General features: G+C 40.4%; 1 protein-coding gene across 6 annotated transcripts in view; it reads left to right on the top strand.

Annotated features, from left to right (window-relative positions):
* LOC140740719 (protein prune homolog 2-like) overlaps positions 1-18,502 on the top strand; it is a 323,553-nt gene that overhangs the window by 56,156 nt on the left and 248,895 nt on the right. For all 6 annotated transcript variants that reach the window (XM_073070219.1, XM_073070202.1, XM_073070196.1 and 3 more), the window contains exons 3-5: positions 2,731-2,933; positions 5,767-5,951; positions 11,199-11,357. In XM_073070219.1, the coding sequence (XP_072926320.1) occupies positions 2,731-2,933; positions 5,767-5,951; positions 11,199-11,357 (547 nt within the window). The remainder of the gene's footprint in view (positions 1-2,730; positions 2,934-5,766; positions 5,952-11,198; positions 11,358-18,502) is intronic.

Below are 18,502 nucleotides of genomic sequence, written 5' to 3'. Positions count from 1 at the left end.
TGAACTGCGGTGCCAGAACTGATGGGAAATCTGCTAGGACTCTGGTGAAGTAGTTGTCGGACAGCGTGATGAAGTCCAGGTGTGGGGCCAGCAACTGGGCTTCACCCAGGGAGAACATTTGAAAAGTCTCAAAGTGGACCAGTCTCTTCCTTGGCAGGTCGACCAGTAGGCTGTGAGCTCGCAAAAAATCTGCTCCCAGGAGCGGTTGGGCTACGGCGGCCAGTGTGAAGTCCCACGTGAACTGGCTGGAGCCAAACTGTAGCCACACCGTACGGGTGCCGTAGGTCCTTACTGTGCTGCCGTTCGCGGCCCTCAGGGTGGGACCCAGTGCTCTGTTGTGGGTGTCGTAATTCGTTGGAGGTAAGATGCTGATCTCGGCTCCAGTGTCGACCAAAAAGCGGCATACCGACCGCTTGTCCCACACATACGGGAGGCTATACAGGGCCAGTAGCCATCAGCGGCGGCTGGCCCTGGCATTTCCCGGGAACTTGCAGGGCAGGCTACAGCGGCGGGCTTCTGCCCCCCGCCGCTGGTGGTAGAAGCACCATTGCTCGTTGGCCTCCTCACCCCTGCCTCTGGGGTTAGTGGGCTCTGCGGCTGGGCCTGGTCTGGTTTGCTGCTGGGAGTGTGGCCTGGTGATCTGTGCGATGGACGCCCCATTCTCCTTCTTGGCTTTCCACAGCAAGTCCGCCCGGGCCGCCACCTTCTGGGGGTCGCTGAAATCCGCATCGGACAGCAGCAGGCGTATGTCCTCGGGCAGCTGCTCCAGGAATGCCTGCTCAAACATGAGGCGGGGCTTGTGACCTTCGGCCAGGGACAGCATCTCGTTCATCAAAGCTGATGGTGGCCTGTCTCCCAAACCATCCAGGTGCAGTAAGCGGGCAGCTCGCTCGCGCCGTGAGATTTCTAAAGTCCTTATGAGCAAGGCTTTGAATTCTGTGTATTTGCCGTCCGCTGGGGGCGACTGTATGAACTCCTCAACCTGGGCCGCTGTCTCCTGGTCGAGGGAGCTCACCACGTAGTAGTAACGTGTGGCATCCGAGGTTATCTGCCGAATGTGGAATTGGGCTTCTGCTTGCTGGAACCATAGGTGAGGTCGCAGCGTCCAGAAGCTTGGCAGTTTTAACGAAACTGCATGAACAGATGCGGCGTCGTTCATCTCCGGTCCAAATATCATTTGGGCCGTCGGGGTCACCAATTGTAGCGGTGTGCTACACACAGCGCTGCAATAACAACACGGAGTCGGTGAGCTGCAGTTGCAGAAAGAGATTTATTCAAATTTCGCGGCCTCACTTTAAAGCCTTCCTGATCCTGCCCTCCCCGCGCGGGAATACTGTAGGGGGCAAGTATTCACAGTCCCGTCCCGCGCGCGGGCTTTTCCCCTTGCTCGTGAAGCAGACTTGGTGCCCTCTTTGGGGCCGGCCTCAATGTAGGCGCGCGCCACTTTGTGAGCCGGTTCGAGTGCGCTGGGAAGTGGGTCGCCACAGGAGGATGATTATTGAGTGTGGAAGCTGATGAAATAGAAGGTGAGGACAAGAGAAACTTGGTCCTTGCTCGAGATGAGAGGAGTTGGGTTGAAAATAGAAATAAGGAAGTGGAACAAATAATTTTGAGAGTTTGAGAGATCTGCCTAAATATGGTGCAAGGGGAGCTGCAGTTAAGGAAAGAGGAAGACATTTCAGAAGCACTGGTGTATAATGTGTTGACATCAGAACTGATGTGACAGCTCTGTAGAAAGTGGGAGAATGTAATGAAGTCCTTACAAGAGAGTGAGTCATGATAGCTGAGGGGATCTGAATTCAATAGATATTGATTACTAACTTGTATCTCCGTCGGCAGAATTAGAGTAGTTGAGGAAGAGATGAGAAGGGTCAGAACTATGGATTACGTGTATGTAGGGTCTTATGGACATTGGTAACAAATGTGTATTTAGCTGTAACCAAGGGTTTTTGGCTACTTCTTGCCCCAGTGTTTAGATGCGTGTTCCTCTGACACACGAAGATATGTGGTAAGCTATTATAGAATTTAAACACTGAAAGTTTTTCCACACACTGGCAGTGTATGTGGAGCAGGTTGAAACATGCATGCTTTGTCTGCATGTCATGTATAGTGAGTGTTTAGGTAATTATACCCTGGCACTTTTTTTATGCTGCTGTAAAACAATAAATTTCACTATACATGTAAGTGATAATAAATCTGATTCTGATTTTCCTTATTTTTCAATATCTGTTCTAAGTTAGGTGGATACTATATAAAACTTTGCATTAGCTGTAACTGTCTGCCAAATAGTATCCCATTCGTTTCTTTTCAATCTAGGAATTAAATACAAAAGCCAGTGTGCAGTGTATGATTTTATTATCCCTTGGTCATTTGGGTGGTGCTACCATTCTAGGTAAAATTCCTGATATGAACACGTACAGTGCATGAAAGTATATGCCCAAAGTGCCAGTTGAAAGGATCTGCAAATGTTCATACACGTTATAGTTGATTTTCAATTTTATTGAAGAAATATGATAAAACTGTGAATGTTGAAGAAAATTTATTGATGGGATGTTAAAAATTACAGTTCTATTATTGCATGAAAGGTTATAAATTTCATGAGGATACATTTTTAGGATGTGGATCTACTGGGTTTTAGGGATTTAATTTGAGACTAAATATATGAAGGTATATTCTAATTTATCTTAGAAATAAAATATTGTTCCAACTAAATTAATTGTTTCTCTTCAGACCCATCCACCAGATCATCTTTATGTGCCAGTGCTGAATATAGAAAAACCAGAATTTCCACTTCGCAGTGAAGTTGTTTTCATTTTACAACAGCTGAATATCTCTGAATCTTCTTTAATATGCAGAGATGATATTGACCTCCACATGTTGAACAGGGAAGGGAAACTGGCTTTAACACTTGTTGATCATAATCGGCTGACAAGGTATTATTCCAAATTTCACTTTCTAAGTATTATATTGAAACGCTATTTAATTTTAATGATTTTTTTTTAGTATTGTTAGGTTTTAACTTTTCTACAATCATTTTCTGCTATTGAGCAGGAATAGTGACCCTTCAATTTGAAATAAAGGGCTAGATTTGCAATGAATTGAAGGGCTGAGAATGTTAAGTACGTCTGGGAACTTTCCTTGCTGGGTTCCATTTATTTTTGAATCCAGACAAAGGTAATGACCATGCCCATTGTTTCATATTCCAAGATGAGAAGCATGATGTCCAATGTAAGTTCTGTAATTTATACCTTTCTTGTTGCTTTTACAGTAGTGACACTTAAAAATTAAACCCTTTGCAATCATTGACAGAGGCTTCCGTAAAAAGTATACATTAAAAAAAAATTGAAATTGAACTGGCATTAAAGAGGATGGATTTAAAAGGACTATTTTATATTTTTAGAATAAATATCTAAGTTGGCTTTAAATTTAAAAATGTCTTTATCAAAAACATATTATGAGGGGCTTCATGGAACTGTTGAGGTAAAGAAGAAGGGATTGTTCAAACCTTGGTTAAAGTTTCAAGGCAAATACACTTTTGTAATATTGTTATTCAGCAGTTCAAGAATGAGATATTTTTAACATGGTAAGAAGTTAGCTTATTCAGGTATGCGCTATTGATTCTTTTGATGTTCCTAACTATGACTATCTACCCAATCTATGCTTCCCATAATCATCTATATTTCTGTCACTTTACCCCTTAGACTCTGATGCTCCAGACAAAATAATCCAAGTTTGTCTAACTTTGCCATATCACTAGCACTATATAATCCAGGTTACATCCTAGTGAACCAAAGCCATACTTCCTGTAATGTGGTGACGGGAGTCTCACACAACACTTCAAGTGTGGCCTAACCAAAGTTTTATACAGCTGCAGCAGGACTTTCCTACTTCTATATTCACCTGAAGCAAGAACGCCTTCTTATACCTCTCTACTTGTATCGTCACTTTCAGGGAGTTATGGGCTTACTGCTCAACATCCTTCTGAATGTGGATTTTCCTAAATGTCCTGCCATTTACTGTATACTTTCCTGTTAGGTTTGCAGTCCTAAAGTGCAAAACCTCACACTTGACTAGATTAAATTCCAAATGCAATTTCTCTGCCTTGGTATTGAGGGACTGTGTGTATGGAAGGATCCTATTAGCTAGGAAAGGTATTGCCTCACAGCTTCAATGACCAGATTCAATCTTGGTCTCTGGCACTATCTGTGTGGTGTCTACATATTCTCTTAATGCGTCAATATCCGTAGATGTTACTTTTGTGTTATTATGCAGGGGACACTTCTCTAAAACAGCAAACAAAAGTGCCATTATTTCACTGTTTATGCTACCATTTATGACTTTCAAGTTTTTCTTTATTTGAATTGTTGTTATGTCAGTTGTGAATTGAATATGTGTTTGCTCTTATTGCAAAACCTTTCGTCATGTTTCACATGGTCTGGTGGTTGTGGAGTTGGAATATTAGATGTTTCAAAAATCTTGTTTTTAGCTTCACACACAAAATGCTGGTGGAGTGCAGCAGGTCAGGCAGTATCTAGTCCTGACGAAGGGTCTCGGCCTGAAACGTCTACAGCGCTTCTCCCTGTAGATGCTGCCTGACATGCTGCGTTCCACCAGCATTTTGTGTGTGTTGCTTGAATTTCCAGCATCTGCAGATTTCCTCGTGTTTGTTTTTAGGTTCTTTGGTTTTATGACTTTCATTCTTTGTTTACTCTCCTGGTCATAATTATGTGGCACTGATGGTAATTCTGCAGAAATTAACAACCAGATTACTTAACCTTTTTACACAAAGGTGAAAGTGTGGTGTCATGAGGAACAATATAGGATGAAAAAATAAAATAAAAAATACATATTATAAAATAGAAGAATTTATACATTGTTTTTAAATTGAACATCCTCTCGTAAGATGTTCACATTGGGATGTTTCCCATTATCTTGATTACCAAGTTATTGATAGCCTAACTGTTGTTTTATTTCTTAAGTATGATTGTATTTTTGATTAACTTATGAGATAGAATATATTGCTTCATTCCTTTTTTACACAGATTATTGTTATCAAAAATATACTACTGTAGCTGCTAAACTCTTATGGACCATCTACATTTAATGACTTCAGTCATTTTCATAAATTTAAACTTTACACTGAGCAGGGCTATATGTAATTTAATTTTTACGGTGAGTTAAATATCAAATAATCATACAAAGTGTTGACAAAGAGTAATATAGACTCTAGTTAGCAGCTTGCTTAGCTGAAATGGTTTACATTTGTATTAGCATCCAACAATATATTAATAACTTTGTAGTCAGATACAGGCTTGAGGAAAAGTGATACATTGGCACCAGACAGCACTAATTCATTTCACTTTAGTGATCTAAATTATTATCTGCAACTGAAAGGTGGATGGTTTCAACCAATAATCACAATTTTTGGGGTGCCAATTTAATGTGTTTCAATATTTGTATTAAGTTGTTTAAAAAGATAATAGATTACAACTGTGGAGCAAATTCAGTTTTATGGTGCATTTGAATCCACCATAATGCATTTTTGAAAATTCAGTTCATGATACAATGCTAATACAGGTGAGTTGCTCTTCAATCTCTGCCACTGTTGGCTGGAACAATAGATTACTTAGTTACTTGGTATGTTCTGAATATTTTTCTTTAAATTTTACAGTTCTTCTAATAGCTTGCATTAACCAATTAAGGAATAGTGTATACCAGATATTATGGTCAACATAAAACTACACCTGTTGCCTTATTGTCTTTTAGTGATGACAAAGCACTTGATACAGCTGTTGTCAAAATAATCGACCATCACGAACCAGAGCGAATACATTATGATCATTGTGAAATTGTTCTGGAGCCAGTGGGATCCTGTATCACACTAATAGTTTCTGAAATTCTCCAAGGAGCTCCAGATCTGCTAAACCAGCATTTAGCACATCTTCTGAGAGGTAAGGGTGTTCATTTTTGATGAGTAGGAAATTACTCGTGTACTTGATCACTTGTGTGACTTGAGGGTTAAGAGTATAGGAATTATTTACACAACGATGAATCAAAATATATAATCATGAGAAATTCTGCAGATGCTGGAAATTCAAAGTAACACGCACAAAATACTGGAGGAACTCAGCTGGTCAGGTAGCATCTATGAATAAGCAGTCGATCTTTCTGGCTGAAACCTTTCTTCAGGACACTCCTTAGGGACATGCATGTTGAGTTATGGCCTGGAATTTGTAGTGAGATAAAATGACAAAGTGAACACTGGAGAAATCCTGTCATATCCTTCTGGCGCATGTTCATGCAGAAATAAAAGAGATGCTGACATTAATTCCCTGCTGTCCATTAGAGTGCACTGTTTTGCTATTTTTGCCAATACAAACTGCAGAAAGTAATAAGCTAAAAAGAAGGTACTGTGAACCATTTAACAGAAAAAAACACATGAAAATGTGCTGCATAGCAGAAAATATATTTGAATTTTACTGACCTTCAAGGATATAATTACTGTTTAAAGATGTCTCCAGCCCTAAAGTGTATGGAGGAAAGTATATTTTTTGTTGCTTCTAGATGATGAAAGGTTAGCAGTTGGACAATAAAAAATCTGGGTGAAATGATAAACTATAGTACTTTGAGGAAAAATAACAATTTATTTTACTATTCATTGAATACCAAAGTGACACAGTAGTATGCAAACTGTATATCATTGCACTTGAAGTGGCATAGTAATAAATAATTTAGCCATTCCAGGGCTTGCATCTGAGAAGTAAGGTAATTTTTTAAAAAAAAATTATGGTGAATTTTGCCCTTACATTTATTCCAGTCTCGGCTCTGACTGGAATTTTCGGCTCCTTGAATTTCTGCTCATTAAACATGTCACTGAAGGGTATTAAAAAATGGCCAAAACTTGAAAATGCATATTTTTCAGAAGTAAGCTTTAAGCCTCACCAAACAATAGCGAGTTAGCTGGTGTTATGCTGCCCAGAATTGGTGTCATCAAAAATGTAGTAATAGCAGAGAATTAATTCGGTCATATTTTCCTCTCCATATTCTTAATTTGTTTAGTCCTGGAAAGGAAAATAACAATTCAAGTATTCAAGTTTTGCATGACTGATCTGTATGGATCTTTATCACTATTGATAATGTCACTGATGATGTTAAGGCTGTGCAGTCTATGCAGCTTCACTGCCAAGTGCCCAGTTGAAATCAAATCCTTATCTTGAACCTTTATGAGCGACCGGGATCATGAGAATGACATTTACATGGTTCGCCCATTCTGCACACACACAGTATTACAATAACTCTCTGATATATATATTGAATTCAGATTAGGTCTATGTTGATTTCCATGTCTCTGAAGTATACAGGAGGTTAGGATTTTTCTGGAGGGAAAGGTGTAGCATTTTAATGTGAAAAATTGAGAAAAAAGTTTGGTGCAACGACACTTGCTGATCTCTATGGATCAGAATATCGAGCAGTGCCTTGCACCAAAGAATCCTGTATTGCTCAGCCAAAGTCACCCTGGAGCAGGAGTTGTAGAAGTGACATTGAAGATGGGTACAATTGGCGGCAGCATGGATAGGTTCTAGACAAAGCTTAGCAGTGATCCAAAATCATAGGTAATTGTCACTGTCACATTGCACCAACCACGTCTTTAAATTGTAATGAGACAGATCAATCTGTCTACCTTTTGGGCGAGAGAAGTTTATTTTTCTGGCCAGCAGTAGAATTCACTTTGTCTTCTAATATTGACAGCTGAGTTGATATGACCTTATCTTCATGTACCTTGACTCCATCCTGTCTCCTCTTATCCAGTCCCTTCCAATCTACATCAAGGACACCTCGTATGTCTCCATCATTTGAACAGCTTCTAATTCACTGGCTCCAACCGCTTTGCTCTGGATGCCTGGTCATTTTCTTTGCTATCCTCTATCAGGAAGGTCTAAAAGCCCTACGCTTCTTTCTACTTGTGCAGTCTCTGGTGTCACTCTTTCTTGATGTGACCCCAGTTTAGTATCTCAGCTGAATGATGTAATGTAGCAATGGTGTAGTTCTTGAGGACCAAATTGATATGGAATGTCAGATTGAAGTTATGTACCCAAATCCTAAAATATATATGAAATCCATTGGTAATGGTGGAATCTGTGGACTCAACACAAGAAACTGAATTAGAACTTTCTGATGAATGTTATGGAAATGTACCAATCAAGTTCCATTTCATGGAGGGAGGAATGACTTATGTTCTCTGATCTTTTGCTGCAGCTTCCACTTGTTCGGCTTATTGTATTGATATATCTGCAAAATAGTATGGGTGAGTCTGTGTGCTGGAATAATGCTTCAGTTCTGTATCCCTTACCTCCATCAAACATTCCAGAGTTCAGAATGTAATCTGTATCAGTGAGGAACACATCTCAAATGTTCAATGCATTAACCTGATAGACATAATCATCTTGCAGATTCTATTTTAGTCTGCATTTTGGTGAATAACATTTGCGTGGTACACTGTCCTATGACCATTAAGTCATTAAGATTTGGTTGGTGTCCAGTTTTGTCTCATTTATATTTGTATCTGCAATAGCGCTTTCACAAGTATGCCTTGAAGCTGTGCGTAGCAACCTGCGCACTTGCTTCCTACTCTTGCATGCATCTAATCAACGTTGGTGTTAGTCACCATAATCCAAAGGAAAATCAGAACTCTTATGATACTGGAGTTCTAAAATAAAGCGGACAACGTAGGACATACTTGGCAGGTGTGTAGGAAGAGAAACAGAGCTAACAATTCAGGGTGAGACCTCTCTTTAGAACTGGAGTAGAGAATAACAATGCTTGCTCAGCTGCAGGGATGGTTGGAGACGGGGTTTAGAATATAAAACTGTGCAGCATGGCATGGGCTGTTTGGTCCAGGATGCTGTGCTGACCTTTCAACCTACTCCACGACCAATCTAACCTTAACTCCTGCATTGCCTTCCACTTTTCTTTCATCCATGTCCTTATCTAAGAGATTCTTAAATATCTCTAATGTATCACTTATGGCAGCAAGTTCCATTACAACCACCACTTTGTGTTTATTTTTTTAAAAAAACTACCTCTGATATTCACTCTCCATTTTCTTCTAATTATTTTAAAATTATGCCCTCTTGTATTTGCCGTTTCCATTCTGAGAAAATGGTGCTGGCTGTCCACACTATCAATGCTTCTTATCATCTTACACACCTGTATCAAGTTACTTCTCATCCTCCTTCACTCCAAAGAGATAAAACAGTAATTTAACCTTATCATCAGTGCTGAGAAAAGTGTAAGAGCTAAAATGGCAGAATCAAATTTCTGTCATGATAGATAAAAATCCATGAGTAACTAAAAGTTGTGTTCTGGGGCAAATTGGTAAAGTTGTTTATTATTGTCACATGTACCAACGCACATGAAAAGAATGTCTAGCATATCATCTCTGCAGAGCATTTCATTACAGAGGTGCATTGAGATAGCATAAGGTAAAACAATAACAGAATGCAGCGTAATGTATTACGGTTACAAAGATAGTGCAGTACAAACAGAGACCATAAGTCACAAGGCCATATGAGATAGGTTGTGAGGTCAAAAGTCCACCTTATTGCTTTTTAAAAAGAAAATTATTGAGATGCAGTGTAGATCAGGCCCTTCTGGCCTTTCGAGCCATGTCACGCAGCAACTCACCAATTTAACTCAAGTCTAATCACGGGTAATGTACAATGATGAATTAACCTATCAACTGGCACGTCTTTGGACATTGGGAGGAACCCGGAGCACCCAGAGGAAACCCACGCGATCACGAGGATAACGTCGAACTCCTTACAGTCAGGAACTGAACCCAGCTCGCCTATACCGTAAAGTGCTAACCACTACACTACTGTGCTGCCCACTGCTGTAAGGGAATGTTCAGTAGTCTTGTAGCAGTGGGATAGAAACTCTCATTGAGCCTGACAGTATGTGTGCCCAGGCATTTATATCTGCTGTGCAGTGGGATGGTGTATTAGGTCTTTGATCATGTTGTTGGCATCGTCAAGGGAATGAGCAATGTAGACAGAGCGCATAGAAGGAAGGCTGGTTGCTGTGACTTGCTGAACTGTGTTCACGTTCTCTGTGTTTCTTGCTGTCATGGGCAGAACAGTTGTCATGCCTAGCCATTTTGCATCCAGATAGGTACATCAATAAAAATTAGTGAGAGAGTTGAAGGAGATTTCTTTGGCGACCTGGGGAAGTAAAGGCGCTAGGGTGCTTTCTTGGCCTGTGATGTTGGACCAGAACTGGCTCTTGGTGATGTCAACCATCTTGACCTCAACGCCACCCCTCTTCTTGACGTCAGTGGCCTGGTCTTTTGTTTTACTTGTATTGAGGGAAAGGTTGTTGCCATATCTCATATCACTAGGCTATCTCCTTGCTGTATGGAACAGTTGCAAATGAGATCTGTAAGATTAAATGCAATGTGAAACTTATGTTCAGTTTTGTGAATTCAGAGTGCATCCATTCAACCAGAGTGTCTCTCAGTTTATTTTAAGTCCATGTATTAACTGTAAGTATTACACTGTAAGTAATTGGTGGGCCAAGAGGAAAGCCGGCATTTGGTGATGGTATTAAACTTTACACTCTTGTACTATTGCCCTGTAAATTTCATTGCTTCAACTGGTAGAAAGTTTCACCAGAAATCTGACCACTGTGTGCTATTGTGCATGTAACATGAATATAGCATGCTTCTGCAAGTTATGAGGAGGTCCACTATATGTCTGTAGGGCAACTGTCTAGATGCCATTCAGTATGTCGAGTGACATAAATCGTGTACAACTGGCAATTGATGTTGTATGCTAAATAGATGCTTATCATGGACCCTGTGCTCTGTTGCTGCAATCTTCTCTTCAGTCTTCACATACCTACCATGTTGTGTGAAAATTGTCCAGGAAAAGTACACTGCGCTAATTCTAATCCACATAACTTTTTTGGTTCTTTTGTACAGTAGATTATTGGAATATTTTTTAGCCATTAAATGATTGATGGGGTGCCCCACAGAGCAATTTCAAAGAGTGGAATAAGTTCATTTAAAATTTTGATGTTGATATCACTTCAGTATTTACATTGTAATTGATACTCAGTTTCTGTTTCATTAAACTACAAAAGAAAATTATTTCATTGATATTTATGCTATTCTAAAAATGTGATTATTATTTATTTGTTAGGTGTAATAAAATTAGACTGCATGAACATTACTTCGGAAGCTGGAAGAGCAACACTAAAAGATAAGGAAATCATCGCTGCACTGGAACAGAGGTTTCCTGACCCTCCTGCGCATCAAGAGTTTTTTGATGCTTTGCAACAAGCAAAACTTGATGTTTCTGGTATTTACTTCTATTTTTCTCTAGCAGATTTCATTTCCTTAGAGCATAAAAGTATAGAACCTACTTTAAACCTGTAATTAGTACTGGTAAAGTTCTGATTTAGGCATAAATTAAACATTGAATGTTCTGTTACACCAAGAAAATGTTGAATAAATTATTTACAAGTATAGTGGTCAACAGGCAGAGTACATTTATTAATTCCCATTAAGATACTGTAATATATTTTTATGTTTCATAATGTTATATAGGAAGACATTCATCCCATACCTAAAATTTTCATTTGCTGCTTCCTAGTACTAAATTCTGTGCAACCTGTTGGCACCAAAGATGCTAATGACAATTTATAAAATCCAAATAATCTACTAACATCTTTTGCAATGTGGGAGGAAACTGGATCATCAGCAAGAAAGATGGACACCGGATGAGTGTGCAACCTCCACATGACAGCATCCAAATTCAGGATTGTGCCCAGATCCCTGAAACTCTGTAACAGCAGTTATTAAATAGGCAAATGTGATAATCACCTTCTGCACACCACAGGCATTACATTCAGGTGAAAGGGTATTTGCATCTGTGTATGACTGTGGAGAGCATATTTTAATAAATTAATTAAATGGATTCATTTTCACTTGAATAATAAGTAAGAGTCTTAGTCTTAACTTATTTGGAAGATAGTACGTCTGAAAATGCAGTACTACCTGAGTGTCATCCACGATGCTGAAGTCTGCAAGTGTAGTTGGAGCCAATACGTGTCACTTAAAGTGTTTAAGAACTAAAAATAGCATAGAAATATAAATGCAAGAAGACTTTAGAGGTAGATTCTATGAACGCAATATATAAATCATTAGTAATGAATGCTTCGAGGATTGGGAGCAAAAACCCACATTCCCTTCTGGAATCTGCCAAAGGTTGCAAATTAGGCAGGATTATAGTTGCAGTTCCCCCGGGAATTCTGTGTGTTGCCTTACAAAGCTTGCCTCAAACAAGGTAAAAAGGTACTGGAGTGGGATGAACTAAGGGCTTCTTAATATTCTGTTTTCTTCATTTGACCAATGCAAGAATGCAACTTTAGAGTTATGGCAAATAGTGTTAGTGGGGCCACTTTAATGCTTCAGAGTAAAATGTGCAGCATGTGCTCCAAGTCCTTCAAAAGGAATTTATCACACTTAAAATCCTTTAAGCTTATTTCAAAAGGTTTCCTTGGTAAAGTTGGGAGATGGGGAGGGTACGTATATAGTTTGGGGATAGAGCACTTGAAATGTCAAAAAGAAAATGGCTTGAATTTAAATTCAGTTAGATTATGTGAGAGTTAGTTGGACACAGAATTTCCGGGTTCAAGCAAATAGGTGTGGTTGATGTAGAGTTTTTTTTGTGTGGAGATTACCCTGAAGGATGATGAACATTGTCTACATCGAACTTTAACAAAATCCAGCAAGGGAGTCTGATCCAGGAGATTAAGTTGCTTGGCATTCTGGATAGGGTCAGTTAGAGTCAATGTTGGCTTAGCAGGTTTAAGTTAGAGTATTGTGTGAAGTTCTGGTCACTTGCCTACAGGAAAGATGTCAATAAGCTTGAAAAAGTGGAGAGAAAATTTACATGGACGTTGCCAGGACTTGGGGATCTGAATAACAAGAATAGGTTGGGATTTTATTCCCTTGCAGTGCAGGAAAATGAGGGAAGATCTCATAGAGGTATCCATAATTATAAAGGGGTATAGATTTCCCGAAGTTGTGTGAGACCAGAACTAGAGGTTTATAGGTTTAGGGTGAAAGGTGAAATATTTAATGACTACCTGAGGAGGAACTGCTTCACTCACAGGGTGTGAAATGAGCTTCCAACGGAAGTGGTAGATGCAGATTCGACTGCAAAATTTGAGAGGTCTGGATAGGTACATGGATGTGAGATGGGACTAGGCAGGAAACGAGGCAGGCATGAATTGTTTCTGTACTCCATTGCTGTATGACTCTGTGATATGCTTCTGGTGGTATAAGCTATCTGGAAAAAAAGCTGAAAAGGTGCTGTGGGGCATTCAGTAGTCTGCATAAACTGCATTAGAAATGGGTTCGTATTGCTGACAAAGAAGTGGTCATTTAATTGATCCTTTAAAAAAATATACTTCCTCTCAACTTTATCAATTCCCATTGACAGAGGAGTCTGATATCATAAAAATTAGAGACAGTCCTTTCAAGAACAATTCTATGTAAACAAATTCAGAATAAGAAGAGAACATTTTAGAGATACCTAGTTGGTCAGGGATCAGTGAACACAGAAACAAACTTGCATTTCCGGTATGATATTTCTTAAGAAAATTTGTTAAGTGCTCTTACAAATTGCTTTTGATGCTCAGTCAGTTGTTACTTTAAAATCCAATGCTGATAGATTTTTATTCAGGAAGAGGATTAGAATCATTATTAGTCTGAACTCACAGATCAGCCAAAATCTCTTTGAATGGTCTGTCCCACTAGTAAATATACTTAAATTATTTCTGTGTTCCTTCCTGTGTTCCTCTTGTGGTGCGAGTTGAGGTCGATGGATAAGAAAAAGAATGGTTGTGGAAAGGTTGGGAAAGGGAGAAGTTTGCCTCTAAGGAGGACATTAATTGCACAGATGGTTGTGAAGTGGATATGGTTACGCTAAAATAATTTCCTCCTGATGATGACCGGTAGCCTATCATGTTCATGACTGAACTTTTAAGTTGTATGTAGGATTTGAAATTAAAGCACTCCTCAGCTTATTAATGAGGGAAAAGCAATTCACCTTTTCTAGATCAAAAGCAGAAAATACTAGAAATAGTTTGCCAGCAGTTTTTCATTTTATTTGATAACATTCTTGAGGGTCACCTTGGATGATCAGTGCTAAAGTTGTCATATGATTGGGCTGTAGTTATTCCAAATTAGTGTGAGTCTGAGAAGAGACAAGAAGGGTACAGAAAGCATCGAGGAAAAGCTGGATATCACAGAAGTGCAGATGCTGGAAATTGGTAATAATCGGTTATAGAAACTGCTGGAAGCAACAGCAGGTCAGGAACCATCAATAACCTGAACTGTTAACTCTGTCTTTCTACATAAGCTACCTGACCTGTTGAATCTTTATATTTTTTATTTTTAATCTAGAAAAACTGAATTGTTTTTCACTTCAGCAAAGGTTAGCTGAAGGTGTTCGATGCTAAAAAGGGGCTTAATAAAGTCAGTAAAAATGAAATGTTTCTTGTGGTTGTAAGGTATTATTGGTGACTTTACTCCTACCATTTGGTAGGCCTTGCCTTAAGTCCATCACCTCTCATTTCTGGTTGTTTTGGAAATCAGAAATAAAAGACGTAACATAGCCACAAAAGGCAGCTGTTAGTTCAACACAAAGCAGACTCATGACAGTTTGTGACAAACTGCTCTGATGAGTGTAGTCAGTCTCCTCCCTCTGAATCCTCAATAAATGATGTTAAATCGTGCAGCACTTGCTAACGTATTTCAGGCCTAAATTCTTGTTTGCGATTCATTCAAGGTGTTAATTGTCGTTCCATGATTCAGTTTCATGGGGGAGTGTAGGAGAAAACTGAAAACCCATACTGAGTTGGTGTTTGAAAAAACAGGTGATTTATTTAACAAAAGGTGCTGCAGACCAGAGCAGTCAAAGCTAGATAGGCAAAATACTGGAGGAAGTCAGCAGGTCAGGCAGCATCCATGGAAATGAACAAACAGTTGATATTCTGGGCCAAGACCTTTCTTTAGGACTTGAAAGGAATGAGGAAGACACCAGAATAAAAAAAGTGGGGGGAGAGGAAGAAGAATAGCTATCAGGTGATAGGTGAAGCCAAGTGGGTGAGAAAGGTAAAGGCTGAAGATGAAAGAATCCGATAGGAGCAGAGAGTGACCCATAGGAAAAAGAGACGGAAGAGGGGCACCAGGATGAGAAGATGTAAGAGGCCAGAGTGGTGAATGGGGGAGGGAATTTTTTTAACGGAAGGAGAAATCGATATTCATGCCATCAGGTTAGAGGCTACCTGAATATCAGGTGTTGCTCCTCCGCCGTGAGGATAGCCTCATCGTGTCACAAGAGGAGGCCATGAACCGACATATTGGAATGGTAATGAGAATCAGAATTAAAATGTTGGTTAATGGGCAAGTTCTGCTTTTGGCGGATGGCATGGAGGTTCTTGATGAAGTGGTCCCCCAATTTATGTCAGATTGCACCAAAGTATAGATAGAAGGCTGCATCGGGAGCATTGGATGACCCAGCAGATTCACACGTGAAATGTTGCCGCACCTGGAAGGAATTTTTGGGGCCCTGAATGGAGGTGGGTGACGAGTTGAATGGGCAGGTGTAGCACATTGGCTGCTTGCAACAATAAGTGCCTAAAGGGAGATTAGTGGAGAGGAATGAGTGGATACGGAAATCACAGAATGAGCGATCCTTGTGGAAAGTGGAGAGTCGGGGGAAGGAAGGTAATGATGCGTTTAGTGGTAGGGTCTCTTACGAGATGGCAGAAGTTGTGAGAAAGATGTGTTGGATGTAGAGACCCATGGGGTCATAGATAGGACAAGAGGAATTCTATCACTATTAAGGAAGTGATAAGATGGGGTGAGCAGGAATGCCTGGGAAATGGAGGAGATGCAGAAGAGGGTAGCATCAACGAAGAAGGTAGGAAATCCCCTTTCTATAAAGAAAATGGACATCTCTGATGTCCTGGAAACAGATGTGGTGGTGACAAAGGAACTGAGAAAAGGGAATATAATTTTTACAGGTGACAGGGTAGAAAGGGTTATAGTCAAGAAAGCTGTAGGAATTGGTAAGTTTATAAAAGATGTCGGTTGACAGTTTGCCTATAGAGATGAAGACAGAGTGATTGAGAAAGAGGAGAGAGGTGTCAAAAATGAACCAAGTGAATTTGAGGGCAAGGTGCAAGATAGAGGCAAAGCTGATGAAATTGATGAGCTTAGCACGGGTGCATGAATAGTACCAATGGAGTCATCAGTATAGCGGAGGAAGAGTTTGGGAGCATTACCAGGAACCAGTCAAAGCTGATCTTTCCAAGCATGAATTTGCTGCTGCTTTTACATTCTGAGTTGACGAGATTATGGAATAAAATAGATGATTATTACATCGCAGTTAGAGATTGCAGGTACGGCATTATGGCCATTACTGAGTCATGGCTGAAAGAAGATCATAGTTGAGGATTTAACACACAAGGATACACATTGTATCAAAAGGATAGGCAGAGGGAGTTGGGTGGCTCTGTTGGTAAAAACTGAAATCAGATCCTTAGAGATGACATAGAATTGGAGGAGGTAGAGTACTTGTGGGTAGCGTTAAGAAACTGAAAGTTTAAAAAGACCCTGATGGAAGTTATATTCCGAACAGGAGACAGAATGTGAGATTCAAATTACAATGGAAGATAGCATATAAGGACAATGTTATGATAGTCACGGGGATTTCAATATGCAGGCTGATTGGAAAAATCAGGTTGGTGCTGGATCCCAAGAGAGTGAATTTGTAGAATGCCTACAGGGTGACTTCCTAGAGCAGCTTGTGGTTGAGCCCACGAGGGGAAAGGCAGTTCTGGATGGGGTGTTGTGTAATGAACCAGATTTGATTTGCATGCTGAGGGTCAAGGAAACATAAGGAGGTAGTGATCATAGAGCATAGAATAGTACAGCACATTACAGGCTCTTCAGCTCACGATGTTGTGCCGACCCTCAAACCCTGCCTCCCATATAACCCCCACCTTAAATTCCTCCATATACCTGTCTAGTAGTCTCTTAAACTTCACTAGTGTATCTGCCTCCACCACTGACTCAGGCAGTGCATTCCACACACCAACCACTCTCTGAGTGAAAAACCTTCCTCTAATATCCCCCTTGAACTTCCCTCCCCTTACCTTAAAGCCATGTCCTCTTGTATTGAGCAGTGGTGCCCTGGGGAAGAGGCGCTGGCTGTGCACTCTGTCTATTCGTCTTAATATCTTGTACACTTCTATCATGTCTCCACTCATCCTCCTTCTCTCCAAAGAGTAAAGCCCTAGCTCCCTTAATCTCTGATCATAATCCATACTCTCTAAACCAGGCAGCATCCTGGTAAATCTCCTCTGTACCCTTTCCAATGTTTCCACATCCTTCCTATAGTGAGGCAACCAGAACTGGACACAGTACTCCAAGTGTGGCCTAACTAGAGTTTTATAGAGCTGCATCATTACATTGCGTCTCTTAAACTCTATCCCTCGACTTATGAAAGCTAACACCCCATAAGCTTTCTTAACTACCCTATCTACCTGTGAGGCAACATTAAGGGATCTGTGGACATGTACCCCCAGATCCCTCTGCTCCTCCACACTACCAAGTATCCTGCCATTTACTTTGTACTCTGCCTTAGAATTTGTCCTTCCAAAGTGTACCACCTCACACTTCTCCGGGTTGAACTCCATCTGCCTCTTCTCAGCCCACTTCTGCATCCTATCAATGTCTCTCTGCAATCTTCGACAATCCTCTACACTATCTACAACACCACCAACCCTTGTGTCGTCTGCAAACTTGCCAACCCACCCTTCTACCCCCACATCCAGGTCGTTAATAAAAATCACAAAAAGTAGAGGTCCCAGAACAGATCCTTGTGGGACACCACTAGTCACAACCCTCCAATCTGAACGTACTCCCTCCACCATAACCCTCTGCCTTCTGCAGGCAAGCCAATTCTGAATCCACCTGGCCAAACTTCCCTGGATCCCATGCCTTCTGACTTTCTGAATAAGCCTACCGTGTGGAACCTTGTCAAATGCCTTACTAAAATCCATGTAGATCACATCCACTGCACTACCCTCATCTATATGCCTGGTCACCACCTCAAAGAACTCTATCAGGCTTGTTAGGCACGATCTGCCCTTCACAAAACCATGCTGACTGTCCCTGATCAGACCATGATTCTCTAAATGCCCATAGATCCTATCTCTAAGAATCTTTTCTAACAGCTTTCTCACCACAGATGTAAGGCTCACTGGTCTATAATTACCTGGACTACCCTACTACCTTTTTTGAACAAGGGGACAACATTCGCCTCCCTCCAGTCCTCCGGTACCATTCTCGTGGACAACGAGGACATAAAGATACTAGCCAGAGGTTCAGTAATCTCTTGCCTCGTGGAGCAGCCTGGGAAATATT

Source organism: Hemitrygon akajei, chromosome 2, assembly GCF_048418815.1.
Source record: "Hemitrygon akajei chromosome 2, sHemAka1.3, whole genome shotgun sequence".
Taxonomy (NCBI): Eukaryota; Metazoa; Chordata; class Chondrichthyes; order Myliobatiformes; family Dasyatidae; genus Hemitrygon; species Hemitrygon akajei.
The sequence above is the reverse complement of the archived record's forward strand: the minus strand, read 5'-3'. Positions and strand labels throughout refer to the sequence as shown.